This window comes from Glandiceps talaboti, chromosome 17, assembly GCF_964340395.1.
Source record: "Glandiceps talaboti chromosome 17, keGlaTala1.1, whole genome shotgun sequence".
NCBI lineage: Eukaryota > Metazoa > Hemichordata > Enteropneusta > Spengelidae > Glandiceps > Glandiceps talaboti.
Window position 1 is genome coordinate 22,367,284 of NC_135565.1, and position 22,825 is coordinate 22,390,108.

The window sequence follows — 22,825 nt, forward strand, 5'->3', positions numbered from 1 at the left end:
GTACTGTTAGGGGCAATATTAACTTAGTACTGTTAGGGGAAATATTAACTTAAGTACTGTTAGGGGAAATATTAACTTAGTACTATTAGGGGAAATATTAACTTAGTACTGTTAGGGGAAATATTAACTTAGTACTGTTAGGGGAAATATTAACTTAGTACTGTTAGGGGAAATATTAACTTAGTACTGTTAGGGGCAATATTAACTTAGTACTGTTAGGGGAAATATTAACTTAAGTACTGTTAGGGGAAATATTAACTTAGTACTATTAGGGGAAATATTAACTTAGTACTGTTAGGGGAAATATTAACTTAGTACTGTTAGGGGAAATATTAACTTAGTACTGTTAGGGGAAATATTAACTTAGTACTGTTAGGGGCAATATTAACTTAGTACTGTTAGGGGAAATATTAACTTAGTACTGTTAGGGGAAATATTAACTTAGTACTGTTAGGGGAAATATTAACTTAGTACTGTTAGGGGAAATATTAACTTAGTACTGTTAGGGGAAATATTAACTTAGTACTGTTAGGGGAAATATTAACTTAGTACTGTTAGGGGAAATATTAACTTAGTACTGTTAGGGGAAATATTAACTTAGTACTGTTAGGGGAAATATTAACTTAGTACTGTTAGGGGAAATATTAACTTAGTACTCCATGGCCTCTGTGTTAGGGGAAATGTAGTCTCTTAAAAAAACACTTGTATTCAAAAGAACAACCAGGTCTCTTTAGAATATAACAATACAGTCTGCATAACGTGTTCGCCTACTTAACTTACAATTGTCTTCATTTACTTCTTTTACACCTCATTAAACTCTCACAGAAGTATTGTGACTGATGAGCAACTTATTTTTGAATTGAAATAGTTTTAAGAAATTAAAATAAAAAAAAATAAAGTTGGTACCTACCTACCCTACTTTCAAAGTCATGTTATCGAAAACAAACCCTTTTATTTATTTATTTTGCCGCTGTAGGGAAGAGATGAACAACAACAGTGTAGCACCAGTATTATATTCACTCAATCCAGTCAATTATGGACAGACTACGTTGCCATGGAGTTTACCAAATATCGGTTATTCACAGAGAATTACGGCATCATCATCTCTACAGCTGCCTTCAGATAATCTACATGTACCTCTCTCAATTAATCCACTTCCTCTAGGTAAGATGATAATCTACATGTACCTCTCTCAATTAATCCACTTCCTCTAGGTAAGATGATTACTTTTATTATTGTACTGCAGGTATACTACTATATGAAAAGTCATATTGACCATGTCTTTCCATCGGGGTAAATCTTCGGCAGAGGATGTGTAAATGTGGTGAATATGAGACGAAGTTCCACCTTTGACTTAATTTACCCCAGTGATCTCTCACCTGGGGGTTGTAGACATGCAGTCAAAAGTGGTACTGTGTCTCGTACTACCCCTGGACAGAGATGGTGGTTAGGTGGGTCACATGTAGGGTAAAGGTGGGTAAATTGGACTTTTCGTATAGTGTACGTACAAATTTACCATGCTGTAAGGGACGATTGCATAATGTCAAACTATTGCACTCCACTTACATACAAATTTACCATGCTGTAAGGGACGATTGCATAAAGTCAAACTATTGCACTCCACGTACGTACAAATTTACCATGCTGTAAGGGACGATTACATAAAGTCAAACTATTGCACTCCACGTACGTACAAATTTACCATGCTGTGAGGGATGATTGCACAGTGTCAAACAAGCTCAACAAACTAACATAATTCATTTAGGTCTAAACCCCTCCCCCTCCCCCAAAAGAATGCTCAAAAGTGCGACATCAAATATTTATATCTGATGTAAACTATGATGAGAACTATAGCAATCCTACCACTACGATCAATGCAATGTTAACATTGCATTGATCGTAGTGGTAGGATTGCTTACCATGTTTGTAAACACATTAAAGATCATTAAAATACTACCAGAAACCCAGCACCATATATCTCACATCAGAAGTAATTTTTTATCACCTTATCAACTCAGTAGTATAAATACAAAAGCTGTTGTCATTGAAGGAGTGAAAATTTTCCGTCAAAATTTGGTTAGGAGTGCGAAAATAAAGTTCAACAATCACATTGACACCAGACCCCCTCCCCCCCCCTCCCCACTAAATGAATGAAGTTCACTTGTTGAGCTTGTGTGACATTGTGCAATCATCCCTTGGTAAGGAGAGTGTCGTTCAGTTTGACTCTATCGAACAACACAGGTTTTCCCCGGGTACTCAGGTTTCCTCCTGCACTAACACTGAACTTTCCTCCTGTTAATGGGCAATGCCTGTTGGAAGGTAAAAAAAATAAATAAATAGATAAATAAGTAAATAAACAAATCTTCACTTTATAAACATATTTGTGCTTCCTGCTTATCCAAATAAAACTCATTCAATACATAATGTTAATTGTTCACTAAGTATTCTAGCATGATAAAGTATATTCATCAGTTATCCTCACTTTATAGATTTTTATCTCCTGTTTGACCATGTCAAAATCATTGTCTATTCATCGTTTACTTAGTCTGTCATGATACAGTATATCCACCTGTATATCCACCTATATATAACCAGCAGCCTTTAACAAAGAAATGAATTCTGTGAATTATAAATACATCAAAGTTGAAATTAGGCCTAAAGTAAAAATTTGCTTCATTCCGGTTACCCCACTCAACCTAAGTTTTTCACTGCTGACCTTAAATTTCTTATATATTATATATTATATATAAAATCGCAAAAATTATGTAGTCTCGACAGAAATAGTGGGTGCAGAAACTGACATCAACTTAAAAAGACAATATAAAGCTGTTCTTCCCATCTCTAATGGATGTACATCTGGTGAGAAGAAACCAATAAAACAGAGACATCATGGAAAACAACGGAAATCATAACTAGAAACACACATGAAAAAAAAATTTAAAAAATGAAAATCTAAAATTGAGTGTAATTGAAACCATAAAAGTTTTTATTAGGCCTTATAGATAGCAGTGTTGACATATCTTATTATGGTTGGTGAAATTTCTTTTTATAAAAACATAATATATTGGCCCAGCAGGTTTAAGTAAGTATACTATTAATATCAATAATAACAAAGCTTTGTGTGCAGTTACATGTTTCTGAGTGCTAAGAGAAATATATCAGCTATTACTAAAATAACTAGGGAACTCAAATTTAAGAGAGATAGATCCTTTTATCACTATGGTCTGAGATTAATTGAAGGAACTGAATTTTTTTAAAGAAAATTATGATATATGGGTGACTACAGGACGCGTAGTACGCGTACATATTAAATAATATAATTGGATAATAATTGTTTTTTCCTATCTTGGGGAATTCCATTATAAGTATTACTGGGTTGATTTAGAGAACTTTAGGAAGTTCTAAAAGTATAAAGTTTTTGAATTAATTATATACACAAAATTAATCCGTTTTTTGGTAAGAGGAATAAGTAGTAGAAAAAGGCAACAGTTTTGATCTTTATTAATATTTGCATACATAATGTCAAAACAATTTTTGTTGCATATTTGTATTTTCTGATCTGATGATAATTTTATAACAGGATGTAATAATATTTTGGGTATTGGACACCATTGTAGGTACTCACTGATACATAATATGATATAGGTACATGTATTTGATCAGGTGTGTATGTTTAACATCAGTTAATTCCGATAATATGTACATGTTTACTTTGGATTTAGTGTAAGTTTTGTTTGTATTAAACTTGTTATAGATCAGGGTTTGAAATAAGGTTATTTTATATGTCCCAGACAAGTAATTTGAAGCACTGGGTAAGTGATTTTAAAAGTACTTGTCCCAGTGGACAAGTAGAATTTCTTCTGATTTGCGATTTTAAAACCTCTGCTTGCACATTCTAATATAAGTAAAACTTTCCTGTACCTGTAGAAACTTTCAAAGTGATATTTTAACATACAAATAGAAGCAAACAAATGATTAGTCAGCGGAGATTTCTCAAGTTTACTCAAACTGGAAGTAACTTTATGGCCACTCGCTTGGTGACAAAAATTGACATTTCAATATTAAAAACATCTCAATAAAATTTACAAAAAAAATATCCACTCTGTGGACAAGTACTTTCTGATTTGGAGAAGTGTTTTTTTTTATTTCTACTTGTCCAATGGGCAAGAAAGTAATTTTCATTATTTTGATCCCTGTACATATAATCCGATATAATCCTATCCGATATAATCCTATCCAATTTAATCCTATCCGATATAATCCTATCCGATTTAATCCTATCCTTGTAATCCCATTTATTAAATGTAGTGATTGTAATTTTATATCTCGTTAGTTTCACATCCCATGAACTGGTCCAGATCTGACGTAATTAAGTGGTTACGGTGGTCGGAGGAAGAATTCTCACTTAATGGAATTGATATTGATAAGTTTGGAATGAATGGTAAAGGCTTGTTAATGCTTACCAAACAGGATTTCAAAGACAGAGCTTCCTATGTTGGAGATGTCCTCTATGAAATGCTAGAACGACTCAAGAGAAAAGGTATGTTGAAGTAGTACGTCATTTATAATATTGATGTTTCAAAAATCTTTAACTATCACAATCATCAATTCGGCCAGATTTTAAGGATTTGTTTGTGGTGAAATTACTTGATTTATGAAAATTAATTTGCAATTTTGTCAGTTGAATTACAAGACGTACGTGAGTCAGTCAAACATTCTAATCAGTTTTCTTCTTCATCATTTTTTAGCTTCTTCATTTTTATTTCTGATTCTTCAAAATAAAACTCCCAATTGATGGTTATATTTGGTTGCCAAAATAAAAACATTGATTTTGTTGTGGTCAAAATGCAAGGATTAGAAACATAATTACATTTCTAAGACTCTGTGGGTGGTCAAATTAAAGCAGTCGAATTGATGGAAATATTACATTAGTATCAGGCTAGCATTTGGCTAATGTATAAAACTAAGCACTGAATATGTAGTAATGATAATATATGATTATTATAAGTATAATTATAATATTCATATTAAATAAAATGTAAAAATAATCATATTGAATATTACATACCTAATGGAATACTATATTTTAAGAACGCTACATCTTACTTTAAAATTAACTTATTTATGTCATGATTAATATTAAATTATACATTTATTAATATTTATACATTTATCACAGACTATTTCATTCATTGTAATAATGACTCAGAACTTTGTACACACACTGGTCCTATATGATGCATGTAGTGCTACACAGTATCTATGCATGTAGTGATACATAGTATCTATGCATGTATAGTGATACACAGTATCTATGCATATAGTGATACATAGTATCTATGGATGTAGTGATACATAGTATCTATGGATATAGTGATACACAGTATCTATGGATGTATAGTGATACACAGTATCTATGCATGTAGTGATACATAGTATCTATGGATGTAGTGATACACAGTATCTATGCATGTAGTGATACATAGTATCTATGGATGTATAGTGATACACAGTATCTATGCATGTAGTGATACATAGTATCTATGGATGTATAGTGATACACAGTATCTATGCATGTAGTGATACATAGTATCTATGGATGTAGTGATACACAGTATCTATGGATGTATAGTGATACACAGTATCTATGGATGTAGTGATACACAGTATCTATGCATGTACCGATACATTATAGTATCTATTACAGTCTAGTTCCTATACAGTATTGTTACCATTTACACCTCCACTCATAGTCTAGTTCCTATACAGTATCATTACCATTTACACCTCCACTCATAGTCTAGTTCCTATACAGTATCGTTACCATTTACACCTCCACTCATAGTCTAGTTCCTATACAGTATCGTTACCATTTACACCTCCACTCATAGTCTAGTTCCTATACGGTATTGTTACCATTTACACGAGATCCACTCACAGTCTAGTTCCTATACGGTATCATTACGATTTACACCTCCACTCATAGTCTAGTTCCTATACAGTATCATTACCATTTACACCTCCACTCACATTTTGTAGTTCCTATACGGTACCTCCACTCATAGTCTAGTTCCTATACGGTATCATTACCATTTACACCTCCACTCACACAGTCTAGTTCCTATACAGTATCATTACCATTTACACCTCCACTCATAGTCTAGTTCCTATACAGTATCATTACCATTTACACCTCCACTCACATAGTCTAGTTCCTATACGGTATTGTTACCATTTACACCTCCACTCACAGTATAGTTCCTATATGGTATCGTTACCATACTACACCCACACAGTGGTAGAGATAAAAACCATGTTAGCATCCAGACTATCTTTTATTGACTTTGTTTGTATTCTTCACTTTCATACCAAATTTACCGGCCGCACTTCTTTATTTTTTCATTTCCTTGTTGGCAGTTTTACCTGCAGTAGAAATGTCAATCAGATGATTACATGGTTTCATTGTATGAAATTGACTTCCTGCATTTATAGATATAGTAAATTATGTTGACCCAGTAACAACGTGATCAAACTGTAATAATATAAATGTAAGTAATGTATCTTATGTCTATGTAGGAAGACAATCAGACTCAACTAAATCAACCCATGGTGATATAATCATTATACAGATAAAATAGCCAGGAGCTAGTAAAAGAGAAATTGAATTTAATAATATATATTTTTTTATAAGTACTAGCAAAATGCCCAGGAAATAATTACAAGAAAATGAATGTATGACATTACTGATATAACCGAGATGTATTCTTTAATCAAAGTATGGATCAAACTATAAATTATTTTGATAACAGGAGATGTATGATAAATGTCAACTAAGGCCATAAAAATAAAAAAATTGTTTCTTGTCAGCGTGCAAATCACTTAAATACCCTCGTGTGGGTCTTTTTAGTGTATGTTTGTCCAGCCTATGCAGTCTGCAGATCAGGGGAATTTAACCACAAAAATAAGGTGTAAAAAAAATTTGAGTGGTTCCGAATTCATTCAGTTTTAAAATAGGTGGGTTAGGTAGATTTTTTATTTTTTTTAGTTTTTTATTTTTTTATTTTTTTTTAATGTGTGAATATCTAGTTCAGGTTTTCCATTGTTTTCCAAATGGTCTCTGTGTTGTCTATTTCTTCCTATCAGATGTACAGCCATTACAGATTGGAAGAATAGTTGTATATTATCTTTTTAAGTTGATGTCAGTTTCCGCACCCACTGTTTCTTGTGAGACTTCACAATTTTCGCGATTTTATTATTATTAAAGTTTAGGGTCGGTATGAAAAACTAGGTGGGGTTGGGTAACCGGAACCAAACACCTTTTTTTTTATTTGGCCTAACCCTCCCTACATTAATTGCTACTTCAGTGAAGACAACTGCAGAGCCAATCATTAACTAGTAAATGACATCTGCCTCACATAGACACTTGCTGTAAAGTACTAAATAAAGAGAACCGTATTAAATAGTAGACTTATTGACAGGTTTGTTGAGAATTACAAAAAAAAAAAAAAAATTGCATCGTTGCACCACTTTTAAGACAAAATGTTCTGACCAGAAATAATTTTTTTTTTTGCCTAATCTGTAATTAATATAATTTAGTAAGATATTACAGTATTTATCATACTGTCTGATTTTATTTTCACAGTTCATCTTTCTTGCCTACTGAACTCAAAGATAATTTTTTTACTTTCTTATATCTTTTTTGATTATTTTGTCTAAAACTTGGTGGTGCTTGACTTTAGGTGTCTATTTGGAAGTTTGTTTGAATAAAAATGATTGCCCCATCAGTGTATGATTTGGGTCAAAATATGTTATATATTTGAATATGTATGAACATCTTAGAGTCTGGGTTGTTGGTGGCCAAGTGGTTGGCTTCTATGCCTCTTACCTCTGCAGTCTGGGTTGTTGGTGGCCAAGTGGTTGGCTCCTATGCCTACCTTTGCAGCCTGGGTTTGAACCTGCCAAGCATCAGCTGGTTTTTTTTAATTTATATGGACGAATAAAGATTATCATTATAATTATTATTGTTAATAAGTTCAAATTATTCAAACTTAGAAGCTCTGAGATGGTAAGGATAAATTAATTCAAAGGGCTGAATTTTTTAATCCATACTTCCTCTTTTTCAACAACAGTTAGATTAATTACTTGCCACTGCTTGTTGTTTTGTTTATATAACTACTTCCATGACAGTTAATCGATGTTGTTCTCACAATAATCAATTGTTCAAAACCTTGCACATATCGATTACCCTTAATTTAAACCCCAGTTGTTGTCCTGGTTACAGAAGTTAAACCAGTATTTACCTCCGTCCAAAGTATTTTTCAGGTGAACTTCCTCTTTAGTGTATAGTTGCATAGTTATTTATTACAAAGTGAAGAGCAGCTCGTATTTCAAAGAGCAGTTTAGGAGAGGATCGAGGGATATGATAAACTGTTGTTTGACCCTTAGTTGACCTTTGACCTTTGACATGATTGTGTGACTCAGTTAATCCAAGATTAAATCCAGGGTATTAACTATACATACCTGTCTATAAGATTGAAAATTAAAGTGTTGATAGGTGTAAATGTTATATTAACCTGAGTTTTGGCTGAATCTGTGACTGAGTTGCATCACATATCCCTGTTTCATTGCTAAATTTCATATGTACACTTCATTACCAGATGGTTATATTGTCTTTGTAAGTATTTGATAAAGAACAGACTTGGAGTTTTTAACTGGAGCAGAATGACCTTGTATAAGAGGAAATTACAATGTGTTAAAATAATATAATAAATCCTTTTTAGCCTTCATGTCCTAATATAGGATATGTTAGGGTTAAAGGACTTAAATTCTTGAAAACATTTCCTGGAATTGAGACACAATTGTATCCATGTCATCGGATAGGAAACATTATACAACAGCTGCCTGTGGTATATTGTATCAGGTTATTCAGTAAATCATGGTGGTCAATGTATGTATGGTTAGAGTGACTGCATGGTTTAGAATCTGTAGGTTGCAGGTTGTAGTCAAGTCATGATGGTTGAATGGTTAGATTGGCTGGTTTGGAATCTGCAGGTTGCAGGTTGTGGAGTCATGATGGCCACGGTAAATGGTTATAGCGTGGCTGGCTTGGAATCTGCAGGTTGAGGGTTGTGGAGTCATGATGCTCAAATAGATCTTTCCAACTATAGCTGGTCAGTGGAATTCATTTAAAAACCAGGGTTTTCAGTTTCTACTATTTTATTGTATTAGTGAAGCCCAAAGGATTACAAGGAATATATTATTATTTTGTGTTTAAATTTAACAACTTTTTCTACTATGGCTTAATTGTCCTGGCTACCAGACAACGGTTTTTCAAATCTAAATTAATCATATGATCCAACTGGGCCAAATATATGTGTTATATAACGTAGGTACAAATTACAAGGCTATGAAGAGACTTTAAGTTGGTGACATAGATTGGGTTCCAGGCTAAGGGGTGAACTGTGGTATTGAACTGGGATTTAAATGGAGGAAGTAGGAGATATGAGAGGGAAGGGTGAAAGTAGGTATTTCACATGTTGTGCAATTTTTTCTTATATAAAGATGTTTTTTTTTGTAGTTGACTGAAACATCCACACTGTTCGATATTTCAATTGTGAAATCATGGAGGAAGAAATTTCGTCATTAGAGAATTGGTAAACAAAGATAATTTGTTGTATGGCCAGATCTGCTCAGTCACTGACCCTTCATTGTTAAGTAGTTCTTGGAACCATGACTTTGAAATAACCAATCAGGCGTGAAGTGAGGACCCTCATTCTTGGTGATACCATTTTGTTTTGAAGGGTGAAGCATTTTGTTTTAGAGGATGAACCATTATGCTTGTAGGGTAGGATGATCAAGCTACTTACATCTTATTTGCTAGTAGATGTAAGTGGCAAAGCAGGACACTGCCTCAGGATTGTTTCACACAGAACATAGATATACTAAGACCACGTACTGTATTTCTCATTTTCACATCTCCCCTCCCATCACCTTACCCCCACAACCCCTTTATGTCAGCTCGAGTTCACTTCCCAACAAACATATCATATAATAAAACATACTGTTAGTTTGGACATTTGCCAATTGGGACTTTCCATTTCTCACGATATTTGGTAAACCTATCTAGATATAATAAACTAACAGAATATGGAAATGTTGTGATACAGCACTTGTAAAAGAAAACAGTTTCTTTCAACACTTTTATTTTAATTTAATTTTATTCAAGACATTTATAAATGGCAATGCATCCGTAAAAAATTGTTTTGCTTACCATTTCAATAGACTATAACAAACACATTACAAATACACATGACAGATACAAAATGATTAAATCATTGATTGATTGATTGATTGATTGATTGATTGATTGATTGATTGAATCATCTTTTAGATTTCAGTCTCATTAATTATCAAAATAATTATGAGTTTTAGAGAAACATCTCAATCACCTGTACTTGTTTATCCTCCAAATACTTGTTTATAGTCCAAATACTTGTTTTTGTGTAAGTTTGCATATTAATAAGGTGAAATTGTGCTGGTGGAGTGGTTGGAGTGGCTGGCTTTGACTCTGTACATTGCAGGTTGTAGAGTCATAATGGTTGAATGGTTGGAGTGGCTGGCTTAAGTAATCTGCTGGTTGCAGGTTGTAGAATCATGATGCTCAAATGGTTAGAGTGGCTGGCTTGGAATCTGCAGGTTGCAGGTTGTAGAGTCATAATGGTTGAATGGTTGGAGTGGCCGGCTTGGAATCTGCAGGTTGCAGGTTGTAGAGTCGACATGATGGAGAATGGTTAGAGTGGCCGGCTTGGAATCTGCAGGTTGCAGGTTGGAGCCCTGTCGCTTCCATTTGGTTCTGAATAGCTAAAGTCCTTGGGCAAGATTTGAACCATGATTGTACCTCAGTCAACCCAGCTGTATAATTGGGGACCTGGTAGGATAGAGTTTGCAATGTGAATGCTTTAATCCTTATGCCGTTATAAAGGCTGCAATGGATTGCATACTCCCCAGGGAGTTGATGAAGTACAAATGGCTAGATAGTATAAACCTACAAATCCATGCCAGGGGTAATAATCAGAAAGCACTTTGAGCATAGAGTAGGAAAGGACTGTATGAAAACCTGGTCCAATATTATCATTATTCATTCCTTAGATGACAAAAAGTAACTTTTTGCACATTTTGACCTCTGATGATAAACTTCCTCTTGGAAAATTTCTTGTTGATGTAAACAGTCCTCCAACAGTCTGTTAACTAACTACATGACTGTATTGTATTCACTTTATTTCTGTATGTCATTTTTGTATGTTTTACCATGCTTGCTATGGTATGTTATACAATAAAGATTGATCGATTGATTGATTGATTGATTGATTGATTGATTGATTGATTGATTGATTATTATTGTTATTATTTTGTTTGCAATGAAAAGGTTTGAGAATTATATAGGTATTTTGGAGAGAAAAAAGGTGAAACATTTGCCTTGGGGCAGTTCAATTCTAAGAGGTAATTATACAATTATACAGTAAGTTATCTGTAACTGAAAGACTTACAACACACAACAGACACGTCGTGTTTGACTGACAGAATTTCTCTGTTTGAGTGGAAGCACGTGCCATGAAGTCAAAGAACTGGCAATATTACTGACACCGCCCGACAACAAATCAGTCGTGATACCATACAGGTCGTTAAATGTCAAAAGGGGACATAAAAAACTGATGTCATTGTGACTCTATGCCATGACTAATATTCTCTTTTTTCTGTTTATGTTTGTATTTTTTATCTGTTACCAATAGCAACCATTGTCCAAAAGTACGGTAATCAGGTGTACTATAAAGAGAAAGAGTTGATCAGATATTTTGAGTTTTAATAACATTTCTTTTCAAGAAACGTACAACTCATATAACAGTCTCTGAACCATAATTTATTTGTTGGGTCAGACAGCTGTGTCAAAATCCACTAACAATGAACTGACTTTTACATATATCAATCATATTTTATTCAGCTTTATCAGGCTTCTTAAATCATGTGAGTGCTATTTGATAGCGTGGCTTGAATACTATGTGTTTTAGTGTCAATTATATACTGGTACATATAGAATGAAATGTGCTTTTAAAGTGAAATGAAAAATTTACAAAAACAATATTGTCATATTTTAGAGATTATGAAATGATTATAAAAGCTATAATAATTATATCTAAGATCTGTAAGTTTGCTAAACTTTTGTATTCTAAGCATAGAAATGATTTCAAATGAAAGAAAATCGTGACGAGGAAGGGGAACTGCAGCTCTAGTCTAGGCTACATGTATTTCTTGTCTTCTTGTTGCATAGGAAGTCTGACATTTATACAACAAAAATAAGACTTGTCCTGTATCAATTTAAACAATCCATTCATGTGATAATCATTGTCAACAAAGTGTCAAGCCATGTGAATCCAGCATGGTTGACCTCAGATGACCCCTTTGACCTCTGATGACCCACCTATTAAATATACACCACTCTATGACGTCATTGGTTACCAGTGAAATGATTAGGTTGTCGTGGATACAAGCATATCAACAAAATTGTACTAATTGAGATTAAAGTATTAGATAACAAACAAAAGGAAATGATTAGAGAAGTTATTCATGTACAAACATGTCAAATGTAAAATATCACGCCAGCTAGAGTGTGGTAGAATTTAAATATCTTAAAGGAAAGAAAATGTGCTATTTTTCAGAAAGAATGCAATTTTTTGGTATTTCTTATGTAACTTTAAAGTGGTCAAGGGATTGAGATGATAAGAAACAAACCCTGAATGTTTTATTTTGATACATTTAGATAAAATGTGGTTAAAAATTAACAGATAGACTACAATGTAATATTCATTTCATCAATAGTTACTATATTGGTAATTATAGATACGTACCCTACAGACTTTTCTTGCATGGTGTTACTGTCTTGGCCTGGTCTTGGCATTACTGTCTTGTTGTCGTTACCTGTCTTGGCATTACTGTCTTTTGGCCTGGTCTTGGCATTACTGTCTTGCTGTCTTTACTGTCTTTTCATTACTGTCTTGGCCTTGTCTTGGTGTTTAACTCTCTTGGTGTTACAGTCTTGCTGTTATGGTCTAGCTTGCTGTTACTGTCTTGGTGTTATGATCTTGGGCTGGTCTTGATGTTACGGTCTTGACCTGATGTTTGTATTACTCTCTTGTTGTTACTGCCTTGGTGTTTAATATGGTCTTGGCATTACTGTCTTGTGTTAATTACTGTCTTGGCGTTACTGTCTTGGCATTACTCTCTTGGCATTTACTGTTGTGTTACCGTCTTGGTGTTACTTACCTTCTTGGTGTTACTGTCTTGGTGTTACCTACCTTCTTGGTGTTACTGTCTTGGTGTGGTGTTACTCTCTTGGTGTGGTGTTACCGTCTTGGTGTGGTGTTAATGTCTTGGTGTTAATTACTGTCTTGGTGTGGTACGTGTTATTAAATCACCGTCTTGGTGTGGTGTTACCGTCTTGGTGTTACTGTCTTGATGTTACCTACCGTCTTGGTGTTACCTACCGTCTTGGTGTTACTGTCTTGGTGAGGTGTTACTATAATAGCTCTCTACACCAAGTTAAGGTTTATGCTACAGTAACACTAACTAAGGCACTTTATAGTCTCTGAGCTAAATCCAACAGTCATCAATATTGTGCATTGATGGTCTGTGTCAGACAATATTTATTCTAAAGTAAAAAGTACCACTGACTATTATGGGATATAATATAGCCCATTATCTAGGCTATTCAACTCAACATATTGACTTGATAGTTCTAGCAACTGATATCCAAGCAAAATTAAATCTCTGTGCTAGTTATCATTAACAGTAGGCTAAGTAGTCCAGTGTTAATTATTGATATTCTAGGTGGTACTTCTAGCTGTGCTCTATGGATTCATGTCCTGGACTAAATAGGAAGTATTTGTGTATTATTTATATTAGTTCAGGATATTTACTTTGACTTAAATCAATATCACATGGTCATGTTGTTTGATTTGCTGTGCAGTAGGAGGTGATATCATTCAATAAAACTGTCAGCTAGTAGAGACAAAGATGTGAATGAAATAAAGGGGAACCATATAGACAATGAACGTGAGCTGGGAGAGACAAAAATGTCAAATGAAGAATTAGGGTACTATCATGACGTGAGGTGGGAAAGACAAAGATGTAAAGGGGAACCATCGACAATGATGGAAGCTTCTTTGGGTATAAGGGGAACATCAACTCAGAAAGTGACAAAAAGTGACGACTATTAAAAGATTAGTTCAGAGTCTAATTAACAAAGGTTTTCATTTATGGAGGAAGAACCACTAATAAAATAGAATATTTTGTTTTGTAGCCTGGATCCATTTAATAAACAGTTGTCTTACTGAGTAACTGATACTCAACTATCACTTGTAGTTGTCTTACTGAGTAACTGATACTTAACTATCAATTGTGGTTGTCTTACTGAGTAACTGATACTTAACTATCACTTGTAGTTGTCTTACTGAGTAACTGATACTCAACTATCACTTGTAGTTGTCTTACTGAGTAACTGATACTTAACTATCACTTGTAATTGTCTTACTGAGTAACTGATACTTAACTATCACTTGTAGTTGTCTTACTGAGTAACTGATACTTAACTATCACTTGTAGTTGTCTTACTGAGTAACTGATACTTAACTATCACTTGTAGTTGTCTTACTGAGTAACTGATACTTAACTATCACTTGTAGTTGTCTTACTGAGTAACTGATACTTAACTATCACTTGTGGTTGTCTTACTGAGTAACTGATACTTAACTATCACTTGTAGTTGTCTTACTGAGTAACTGATACTTAACTATCACTTGTAGTTGTCTTACTGAGTAACTGATACTTAACTATCACCTGTAGTTGTCTTACTGAGTAACTGATACTTAACTATCACTTGTGGTTGTCTTACTGAGTAACTGATACTTAACTATCACTTGTTGGTGTCTTACTGAGTAACTGATACTTAACTATCACTTGTTGGTGTCTTACTGAGTAACTGATACTTAACTATCACTTATAGTTGTCTTACTGAGTAACTGATACTTAACTATCACTTGTAATTGTCTTACTGAGTAACTGATACTTAACTATCACCTGTAGTTGTCTTACTGAGTAACTGATACTTAACTATCACTTGTAGTTGTCTTACTGAGTAACTGATACTTAACTATCACTTGTGGTTGATTGAACTTTATCCGGTATTAAGATGTAATTTATTTATTTATTTACAATCTGATGATATATACATGTAAAATGTATGAGTCTGAAAACTGTCCATGAAATCTCTGCTACATGCAATCAATTGATCCAACAATGCCAGAAGACAATTGTAATGTCATAGAAGACATACATTTGACATTTAAACTAGAATCTCTAGTTTAATCAACACATTTTAATATTTAATATTTAATATTTAATATTTATGACTGATTCAGATTCAAATATAAAATATTACTATTTAATCTAACTTGTCATGGATTTGAACAAATATCATAATAATTTTGAACAGTTACTCCTATGAATTTTAATATTTTGTGTAAACTGTCTCAGTTTATGTTTGAAAAAACAAACACTTTCTTTTCTTTTCTCTTAACCGAGAAATCAGGAAATGTAAATGTGTAAGAGTATTATTGTGACTTTCTGATTCGATCCACACCCTTAGCAACACTATACCATAGCAACTGATGTTTTGAAAACCAGGTAGAGATACCCAGTTAACTACCTTGAATCTTTCACAACTGGCTAGCCGTATACCCTAGTAACTATAAGTGCTTTGACAACTGGCTATCCTTATACCCTAGCAACTATAGTGCTTTGACAACCAGCTAGCCTTATACCATAGCAACTAGTGGTTTGACAACCAGCTAGCCTTATACCATAGCAACTATAGTGCTTTGACAACCAGCTAGCCTTATACCATAGCAACTAGTGGTTTGACAACCAGCTAGCCTTATACCATAGCAACTAGTGGTTTGACAACCAGCTAGCCTTATACCCTAGCAACTAGTGGTTTGACAACCAGCTAGCCTTATACCATAGCAACTAGTGCTTTGACAACCAGCTAGCCTTATACCATAGCAACTAGTGCTCTGACAACCAGCTAGCCCTATACCCTAGCAACTAGTGGTTTGACAACCAGCTAGCCCTATACCCTAGCAACTAGTGCTCTGACAACCGGCTAGCCTTATACCCTAGCAACTAGTGCTTTGACAACCAGCTAGCCTTATACCATAGCAACTAGTGCTCTGACAACCAGCTAGCCCTATACCCTAGCAACTAGTGGTTTGACAACCAGCTAGCCCTATACCCTAGCAACTAGTGGTTTGACAACCAGCTAGCCCTATACCCTAGCAACTAGTGGTTTGACAACCAGCTAGCCCTATACCCTAGCAACTAGTACAACCGGCTAGTGTATAGTTATATCCTAGAAACTGATTTTTACCAGCTATCCATATACCATAGTAACTGATGTTTTGACAACAAGTTAAACCAATACCATAGCAACTGGTGTTTTGACAACCAGCTATCCCAATACCATAGCAACTGGTGTTTTGACAACCAGCTATCCCAATACCATAGCAACTGGTGTTTTGACAACCAGCTATCCCAATACCATAGCAACTGGTGTTTTGACAACAAGTTAAACCAATACCATAGCAACTGGTGTTTTGACAACCAGCTATCCCAATACCATAGCAACTGGTGTTTTGACAACCAGCTATCCCAATACCATAGCAACTGGTGTTTTGACAACCAGCTATCCCAATACCATAGCAACTGGTGTTTTGACAACCAGCTACCCCAATACCATAGCAACTGGTGTTTTGACAACCAGCTATCCCAATACCCAGGGAACTAATAAAAATAGGGGTTTTTTAATAACTAAGCTAAGCCATATACTCTAGAAATTAGTACTTTGGCAACAATTAAGTTAGCCATATACTCTAGAAATTAGTACTTTGGCAACAATTAAGTTAGCCCTATACTCTAGAAATTAGTACTTTGGCAACAATTAAGTTAGCCCTATACTCTAGAAATTAGTACTTTGGCAACAATTAAGTTAGCCCTATACTCTAGAAATTAGTACTTTGGCAACAATTAAGTTAGCCCTATACTCTAGAAATTAGTACTTTGGCAACAATTAAGTTAGCCATATACTCTAGAAATTAGTACTTTGGCAACAATTAAGTTAGCCATATACTCTAGAAATTAGTACTTTGGCAACAATTAAGTTAACCCTATAATACCCCAGTAGCTGACATGTTTTCAACCACTGCCCTAAGCAGCTGTTGTTTTGACAAGTAGGTAACCCCTCATGGATATCCGGTGTAGTTCATAGTAGTGGCAGCAATTTTCTACCATATAATTACTTCCTTGTATTACTATAACTCTAGCTTTTCATTCATTGATTCGAAACTTTCACATACCTGAGTCATGAGGTGATAGATCACCTGATCACCTGAGTAGACGGGTTATCAGGTGACAACTTTATAGTGTGACCAAATACACTCCACCCAAATCTTATACAATGCCTCACATACTAAACATTCAAATGTCTTCATGGTCTAGTAATTTATTTGAATTAGATGTAATGTGTTCTATTTATGGCTTGAATTCTCAGGTTAGTCACAACATGAACACAAAGTATGTCATACTACTTTCACATGCCCTGTAGCAGTCACAACTTAACCAGATGAAGAAAGTAACAAATTTAGAGATTTTGTTTCCATAGTAACTATAGTACCTACTCAAACATGGTGAAGTACTAGAGAGTGTATTAGATTGGGATGTATGGGAGTCAGGAGGGGTGGGGGGAAGGGTGTGGGTGGAAGGTGTGGGGTATGTGATGGATGGGAGGGTGTATCCTTTTTAGATGAGTCAAATGTTACATTTTTAGTTTAGATAGATAGACAAGCCTACAGATGATTTTGTATCCAGTTCATTTCCAGTTTCTAATAGTCTAGATGCTGTCTGGGGCTTCCAATCTCAAGATATCTTGTGTCACCATCTAGATCCCCAACTGTTAACAAACAGTGTATAAGTAGCACCCTGAGCTGACAAATATACCATATTTGGACATTTATGTAACTGTGATACTATATTTGGACATTTATGTAACTGTGAGATACCATATTTGGACATTTATGTAACTGTGATACTATATTTGGACATTTATGTAACTGTGAGATACCATATTTGGACATTTATGTAACTGTGAGATACCATATTTGGACATTTATGTATAACTGTGAGATACCATATTTGGACATTTATGTAACCATATTTGGACATTTATGTAACTGTGAGATACTATATTTAGACATCTATGTAACTGTGAGATACCATATTTGGACATTTATGTAACTGTGAGAAGGGATTTGAAGCCCTAGATACTAAGTAAAGCCTTTACAGTAGACTTTTTACTATTTACTATTTTTCAATGACATCTCCTGAATTTTGTTACAAGCACACAGAACAAAGTTATATATACTAGATTTACCAATACACCAGCAAAGAGACATTGAGGTTAATGACATTGACAAGGCAGATAGCCAAGATTCTTGCCATACTTAACATTATATTGTTGGCTTCTGTAGATTTCATTAATGTCAGTTTTATATCCTTGTTTGTTTTACTGTAGAGTGTCAAAATTATTGTAGTATTGAGAAGTACCAGGTGTCAATTTTATGAATGGGTCTGGTGTCACTCTATTTGTTCTGTTTGTATTAAATCTAAATTATGACCTGGCCGGAATACAAATAATGTCATATTTGATTTATGTGTAAAGGGTACACATTACCACAATACCAGGTTTTTACCCAAAGCAAATAAAAAAGAATTCACAATTGTATGAAATACATATTTTTAATTAGTTTTCAGCATAACTGAACTTTTAGGTTCAGTAGTGCTATAGGCAATTGTCTATAGGCAAGTGTCTGTCTGTCTGTCTGTCTGTCTGTCTGTCTGTCTGTCTGTAAACATCTTAGACTCAAAAACCGCTGTACTGATTGCCTTGGTATTTGGTGGGAACACTACTTTTGGTGTCAAGTTGGGAAATTGTTCAAAACAAAATGATCCGATCACAGGTGTATGATTTGGATAAAAAAAATGCCATTTTTGGTCAAAAAACTTAAACTGTAGATTAAGATTTGTTCATGACGGGATAATTCCATCAGTGATATGCAAATTAGGGCTACAAATGTATATTTTTGGTCAAAAATCTTTAATTCCAAAACTACTGTGTAGATTGGGCTGAAATTTAATGGGGATACATCAGGGGGTTAGTGTAGAGATGAAGAAATATTAAGCATATAATAAACTCAACGACGATATGCAAATTAGGTGTAAAAATGTGAATTTTAGTAAAAAAATGTATATCTCAAAAAGTACTTGGCCAATGGATCTGAAATTTGGTGAGATGTTTCTAGAAGTGTTCTTCTGCAGATTTTATAACATTTTGACACAATTGGCCCTAGCAACCATGACCATACCCTTAGCAACAACCAAATGCCAGAATATTTTGCTAAAATATATCATCTGGAAGGCAAGTGAGTAAAAGTTAAAAAAAATGTATGCAAATAACCCTAGCAACCATGATCATGTGCATAGCAACAGGTTTACTTAACTTTGAACTGTGAGGGCGCTGTCCAGTCATCTCATATTGGTCAATTGGCATACTGTATTTATACTTCTTTTATCTGTTAATTTTTAACTGTGGGGGCGCTGTTCTAGTCATCTGAGAGCTCAGTGTGGCGTGCTTGGGTTATTTGCATAATTGCTTGCAGTGTTCTTTACGCCCGTACTTTGATGAGCATAGCAACTGAAAGTGAGTGCAGCAGAAAGCACTGCAAGCATGAGTGGAAAAAAAAATACCCCTGAGTATTGACACTGGAACTGTCGTGGCATTGGGGTTGTGTTATTATTACCCTCATATGTTTATCTGAAAATTGGCAGATTCCCATAAAAATCATATAGCACAATCCCAGAATTTTGTGTATAGCAAACGATCACATCCTCATTTGCATATCATTTGCATGGAGGTATGCAGTGATGTTTTCAGTATTGCACTGCAGTGAAAATTATGTACATGCACGAGTGCATAAACACTGGTACATATGTACTAATACATTTTATTTGGTGTTCTCTTCTACAGACTTATACCAATCATTGCCAAAGTTTTCACCACTACCACCTATCAGTCCTACACAACACCATCACCATGCAACCAGTCCTATTCACCGATCTATCCACCAATCAACATATCATCAACAACAACAACAACAACAACAACAACAACAACAACAAGGTATGTATTAATAACTCAGTTGATGTCTGATTATTTGCTACTTATCATTAAAAGATCTCAATCATTTCAGAGATCTACTCAGAGAGAGATTTGTTGAATGAGTTATTATCTTAGTGAATGACAGGAGGGCATTTTAGTCACAGGAGGGTTGACCCGACAGGAGGGCTTCCAACTCACATATGGGCTAACCTCTAAAGAGGGCTCATAAACCAGCTCGGTATCAAAATTCTCTGTAATTATTGTCACAAAAAGAGCATTTGGGTATGATGGCTGTTTAACACCATCGTTTTATGAAGTGATTTGGTGTGTGATATTCATTTTATCATGAAGGCTGTCATAACAATATAAGAGGCTTTGGCACCCTAAGTTACCTAATGTTTAAAGGTGAATTTAACACTTACAGATATCTTACATGAAGGACCATTAGACCATGTCAAATGAATCAAATAGATTCCTCTATAACAGAATTCAGTTCTTATTATCATCAACAGAGTTAGCTAGTTTATACTATTGGAACATTGATAATTAAACGTTTTATTACGTTATCTCGTCCTCACGTCAGTTTTCTACAAACTCAAGCCCCAGTTTGATAGTAATTACTTTCAAATTGGAGCTTGAGTTTGTAGAAAACTGCAAGAACAAAGTAACCAATGACAACTGGCTGTCAATTTGTGATGGATTACTCCTGACATACACCGTTCATCCTGTCCCCAGCCGGAGATTTAGCTAGGTTTTTGTTTAAATTTGTCCATTTGACTACATGTGGAGAGAGAGATGACAGAAAACGAAAATGACTACACATATACTAATTAGACTCATTATAATCAGTATTCATTGGGTAAAGAGATCTTTAGATTCAAATCCAATGTAAACTGATATAAACGAGGATTTCCTATTTTCATTCCAAGGTGATTGCAGACCTGATTTGACGGGTATGTCATCAGATAGTCTAGATGAGAAGACAATAAGAGAAGTGAACAGACACCATGACAACCATGCACAGTCTGTTATAGTACAACATATACAGTCTACAGGTAATAAATCCAATAAAATCAATTTTTGGTTTATACCCTAAAATCAGCAACCCAGTGCAATATATAAAACTAATACTGTACTATTTATGGACAAAAGTCAACCTTTATTAAAGTAACATGTTGAATGTTCAATTATTGGTATTTTAAGAATTTTCAGTGAATACATTATATTGCTGACTGGCTGATTGGAAAAATAATATTCCAGTTACAGCTAATGTACCTTTAATGTGTTTTACCGTATTTTTTGGTGGAGTATGCATTGTCAGTGTACTTTAATTGTCTCAGCAAAACATATTTGAGATTCACTTAAATTCTTTAAATGTAACTTTATTATAACCAAGATATTTTGTTTGTCTGTACAGAGCCTTTACTTAGTAGTCCGATATCAACCAGTAATGGGTCGGTGTGTTCTGATGAAGATAGGCAGAGTACTAGTCCAACAATGACTGGATCTGACTACGAACAAAACGATAGAGAGATGAAGGATGAATCGTTGCCAGGGAAACCAGATTCTGACTATAACCAATCATCACCTCTAGATCTGAGTACGATAAGCCTTCCTGTCAAACCCAACTCAGGTAAAGAACACAGCTTACTTTAAATATCAAGAAGAATATCAAGAATAATTACAGATATTAGTCCTAAATATATTTCTTTATTCAGCTGAGGTAAATACAAGTGACCTGAGGGGCCTTGTCACTCTGAGTCACTAGTCATGTATTGACAAAGACCCCTTAGGTCACTAGTCGTGCATTGACAAAGACCCCTTAGGTCACAAGTATTTTCTAGCTAAATAGAATAAATATTGAGGAATAAATAACTGTTTCTCTTTCAAAATTGTTATATCACATCTTAGCACTATTTATTTTTTGACCACTGACCCCTGTCTTTTGGATAAAAACAAAATACTTTTAGAGGAATCATGGTTTTTTGCTTGTTTTGAAGATACATGTTTGTACATCACTAAATTTGTGTCAAGAAGTGACAGTATTATTGCAAAAGTTAATTGTTTGCATCTTACCGAAAGTATTGCGCCATCTAGAGGCATAGTATTGTGGTACTTTTGTTTTTATTCAACAGCTATAAGTTCAGTTGTGTGAAACAAAGTCAAACAAAGAAAAATGGGAAATTAGATAACAAAATGATTTTGTTTTGAATTTTTTCTTTCAGACTGCAGACTGTTGTGGGAATTTCTCTACTGCCTTCTGTCTGACAAAACTTACAATGCATATATTAAATGGGAAGACACGACAACACAAACATTTAGAATTCTAAAACCTAGTGTGATTGCCTACTTGTGGGGTCGACAGAAAAACCGTAAAAACATGACATATGACAAACTTTCAAGAGCTTTAAGATATTATTATAAGATGAACATACTTCAGAAAGAAGAAGGACAGAAACTTACATACAGGTAAGGAGATTTGTGTTGTTTTATAGTGTGCTGTGT

General features: G+C 34.4%; 1 protein-coding gene across 1 annotated transcript in view; it reads left to right on the plus strand.

Moving 5' to 3' along the window:
- The window catches only part of LOC144448203 (transcription factor ETV6-like), a 41,677-nt gene that overhangs the window by 16,031 nt on the left and 2,821 nt on the right, over positions 1 to 22,825 (plus strand). Inside the window, exons 2-7 of the mRNA XM_078138357.1 lie at positions 977 to 1,164; positions 4,334 to 4,540; positions 20,189 to 20,341; positions 21,250 to 21,375; positions 21,738 to 21,953; positions 22,546 to 22,789. Of these exons, the coding sequence (XP_077994483.1) occupies positions 977 to 1,164; positions 4,334 to 4,540; positions 20,189 to 20,341; positions 21,250 to 21,375; positions 21,738 to 21,953; positions 22,546 to 22,789 (1,134 nt within the window). The remainder of the gene's footprint in view (positions 1 to 976; positions 1,165 to 4,333; positions 4,541 to 20,188; positions 20,342 to 21,249; positions 21,376 to 21,737; positions 21,954 to 22,545; positions 22,790 to 22,825) is intronic.